The sequence below is a fragment of the Hippocampus comes genome, unplaced genomic scaffold (assembly GCF_001891065.2).
Source record: "Hippocampus comes isolate QL1 unplaced genomic scaffold, H_comes_QL1_v1.1 scaffold130, whole genome shotgun sequence".
NCBI lineage: Eukaryota > Metazoa > Chordata > Actinopteri > Syngnathiformes > Syngnathidae > Hippocampus > Hippocampus comes.
In genome coordinates, this window is record NW_017842057.1 from 1424301 (window position 1) to 1428019 (window position 3719).

At 41.2% G+C, this 3719-nt stretch overlaps 1 protein-coding gene across 1 annotated transcript in view; it reads left to right on the top strand.

The window, feature by feature from the left end:
* Nucleotides 1-1031: 1031 nt before the first annotated feature.
* The window catches only part of adgrd2 (adhesion G protein-coupled receptor D2), a 49163-nt gene continuing 46475 nt past the window's right edge, over nt 1032-3719 (top strand). The window contains exons 1-4 of the mRNA XM_019861021.1: nt 1032-1476; nt 1647-1704; nt 1802-2041; nt 2127-2750. Coding sequence (XP_019716580.1) covers nt 1432-1476; nt 1647-1704; nt 1802-2041; nt 2127-2750 — 967 coding nt within the window. The 5' untranslated portion in view covers nt 1032-1431. The remainder of the gene's footprint in view (nt 1477-1646; nt 1705-1801; nt 2042-2126; nt 2751-3719) is intronic.

Consider the following 3719-nt stretch of genomic DNA (forward strand, 5'->3'; position numbering starts at 1 on the left):
GGACTATAGTCACTAGTTTTACCAGCATGGATGCATTGAATACTTAATTTACCTTTCTAAAAAACTGTCGAATATCCATGCTGTCGACTCAACCTGACTTTCGGCAATGAACTGTCAGTTGTTGCGTTAGCATTTGATGTGGCGATGGTGACAGACACGTCAAATGCTAACGCAACACCTGTTGCGTTCAGGAAACCTGGGAGATTTAACATCACAATGATGGCAGGTTATCGAAATATAATTTAAAATGGCCACATTACATTGATTTTGATGCAACATATTAGCAAAAGTACAGGAAAAATAAATAATACTTTTTTTTAAATAATGCAATGAAATTATTTAGGGGGGCTAAAGACATTTTTAGGGAGGCTGAAGCCTCCCTAAAATAGGCCGAATGACGCCCATGGGTGGACCATGTGATAATGTGAACACTGACCTAAATTTATAGAATCAACTTTGATATTGATGACGATTGATATTTATCGGTTTCCATATCAGTCTTCACATACACACGTAAAATTGATTGTTAATAAGTACATACTTGAGGTTGCTTGAGCACGTTTGTTATTTTCAAAGTGTGTCTCAAATTGGGAGCCCTTCTTGTTAATCACGACCCAAGAAGCAGCTCACAGCTTCATAAAGGTTGATGACACATGCTCATTAATGGAAGAGGGATTTTAAAAAATGCAACCAAAGCATCCCTCGAATGTTAAGAACTAATCTTCTACCTACCATGAAGCAGGAAACTATTTTGATTAACTTGGAGTCATATAGAAGTACAGTAATAAATAAGAGCTATGCGATAAAAATGTCCCTTCCCCTGCTGCTCTTGATGAACTCTCTTTGCCAAATACTTGACACTGCTTGCGTAAGTAGGATTCTTTGGAGGGAAAAAAAAAGACCGCATTTGCATGACAAAGCTAGATGGCTTCGGGGTGTTAGAGAAGGAGGGGTGTGGTGTCTGGAGCGAGGGAGGAGGAAGGAGGGAAGAACGAAGAGTTCGAATAGATGTCCCTCCCGTCACACAGACCGGTGGGCTTGCTGATTGTCTGCCAGTCTTGAGACCCCTGCTGGATATGTTGGACGTAGAGGCAGAGGTTCTTGATGACGAGTCTGGATGGATTTACCTACAGCTGTCCTACAGATGTGGATTTTGTTTCCAGATTACTTAGGGAGTGACATTCAGCTGTCTTTGCTGAAAAACACGGGGTCAAGTCATATCTTTCCTAAGACCTGATTTTTTATATCAACCTGTTGTTCGGTGGTTTGCTTCTGTCCTGTTGTGAGATGAAACGTTTCGAATAGCTGTTCCGATACACTTTTTTTTTTTAAACAGTGTATTAATACAGCACATTTTTCTTTCAAGATTTGTGAACCAGGACCAAGTTGGACAAGGATTTTGTTTTGACCGGGCGTTAGACTGATCTAGAGATGACTGGAGCCTTGCATGCTGCACTAATACTGTTTTCTGTGGTGGTAATAAGCTTCTCATTCTACACTACATTATATAAAAGCTTTATCCAAAGATTATGTTTGTTTCATAGGTTTGTAATCATGAATGACACTATATTGAAGGATTTTAACGATGACAAGTGATGGCAAAAAATAAATGACAAGTGTAACATCAACTTGACTTTTTCCTGTAGGTTGTGTGTGAGACTGAGCCAACTCACGTTGGGACTGACAGAGTGGGCGATTCGCATGGTAAGTCAACGTTTAGCAATCCTTCAATCTAACCTCACGTCTTCTAAATCATCTTGATGAGTATGTGTGTGTCTAAGCCAAAAATCTGACTCCCCAGGACAGTCCAAATTGGTTCACTTATCCTCTCACTGGGCGTTCGTGCTGGTCAATGACTCACTAGACTTTTCCAGGGCCGAAAGCTCCTGCAGAAGTCAGTTTAGCTCACTCGCCATCTTGGACCAATTGGAGCTCCGGGAAGGGGCATTGGAGTTGCTGCGTCAGGCCGGACACCAGTCACACGTCTGGATCAGCAATCCCTCCAAATTGCCATCCGAGCCTTTGCCCCTGTCCAAGCAGTGTGAGTGAGCTCAGTGGCGGAGTACAATCGGTATACCTGCTGCAAATTTGCAACATTGAATAATTATTCCTTTGTCTTGATTTAGATTTGCAGTTCTCAGCTCTAAATTTTCCCAAAACATCCAGAGAAGGCTTTGCTCGTGTGAATAGGCCCTTCCCCGCTCTGTCATCAGTCAGCGTGTGTGTTCGTATTCAGTGGGACCCAGAATGGAATGAAGTGTCCACCATCTTCTCCTATGCTGCACGTGTTTTTACCAATGAATTCCTACTACGAGGTCATGGTGACATGCAGGGACGGATCCTCTTGGCACTCATTGTCCACGGGAAACACCTTCCATATAAAGCCTGTTTCCCTAATGATGGTGGATGGCATCACATCTGTGTCACTTGGAGCAGCAGTCTGTGGGCCATCTATGTGGATGGTGAAAGGAAGGACGAGGGATCAAGCTCAGACACTTCTCGAGATATCCATGCTGATGGGATACTTATTCTTGGCCAGGACCAAGACTCGTTTGGAGGGAATTTCACGGAGCCTTTTTTTGGAAATATCACTGACTTAAATGTTTGGAATATTTCTCTGGAAAGCCGCCACGTCCGTGCTTTGAATGGATGCTCGGCCATAAATCAGGTCATGCTTTTCAGTTGGAACCTTGACCATCTCATCAATCACCCAGCCGTCAAGGAAGTCCGAGTTCTTCTGTTTTGTCCAGGTATGGCCATATTTCGTACTGCATGGATTTTCAGGTGTCTTTTCAAATTTATTTATTCATTTTTTACAACCGTCACATCATGGTGTAGTGGTGTACTGGCTGATCGAAGGCTTTGAGTTCACGTCTTCGTGGGCTCAGCGCTACATTTTCCATCGCTCTGAATCTAAGAGTAAATGGTTGTCTGTTTTCTTTAACGAGATTGCGTGGCGGCAGGCTACCCTGACCAGTGTTAGTTGGATTAGGCTGATAATTGTTTTCACAGCAGTTGGTAATAAGTCTTGATGTTTTGTATGAATGAATCACACCAATGTTTTTAGAGCCTGAAAACACCAATATCTGCAAATTAGTCTAAAACATGTTATTATTGTTTCTGTATAGACCAGGGGTGTCAAACTCATTTCACATGGTGGGCCACATACGGCCTCGGTAGATGTCAAGTGGGCCGGACCATTAAAATGATACAATACTTTGCTATAAATAACCAAAACAATATGTCTTTCCTTTGTTTTGGTATAAAGAAGCACAAGAACATTAGGAAAATGTTGAAATTTAATGAACATATCTTTTACAAAACATTTCATGAAGCACCTTACATTTCCTTCGACAAATGTGCAATTTACTTTTATCATTCACATATATGCATTGCAACTGATCCCACTGATTGTACAAACTTTAACAAGTAATTGGTATTGAAAAATATAGTAATGCACTTTAAGATTAAACAAGATTCATAAAGAAAGCAAGTTTTAAAGCATTTACACGTGCATATAAAATCTAAATGTAATCCCTGCCTACACCTTACAAACTAAGGAGAGTGCTATTAAATGTGTAAATGTGAGAGTGCTATTGATAGCGTCTGCTGTCATGGGTCTGTCTCAGTGACAGACTGAGGCTGCTGTTGTCTTCTTCTCTGATCAAAACAGTGTCCCCTAGCGGATACTCAATGAATTGCACCTTATTAAAAATATT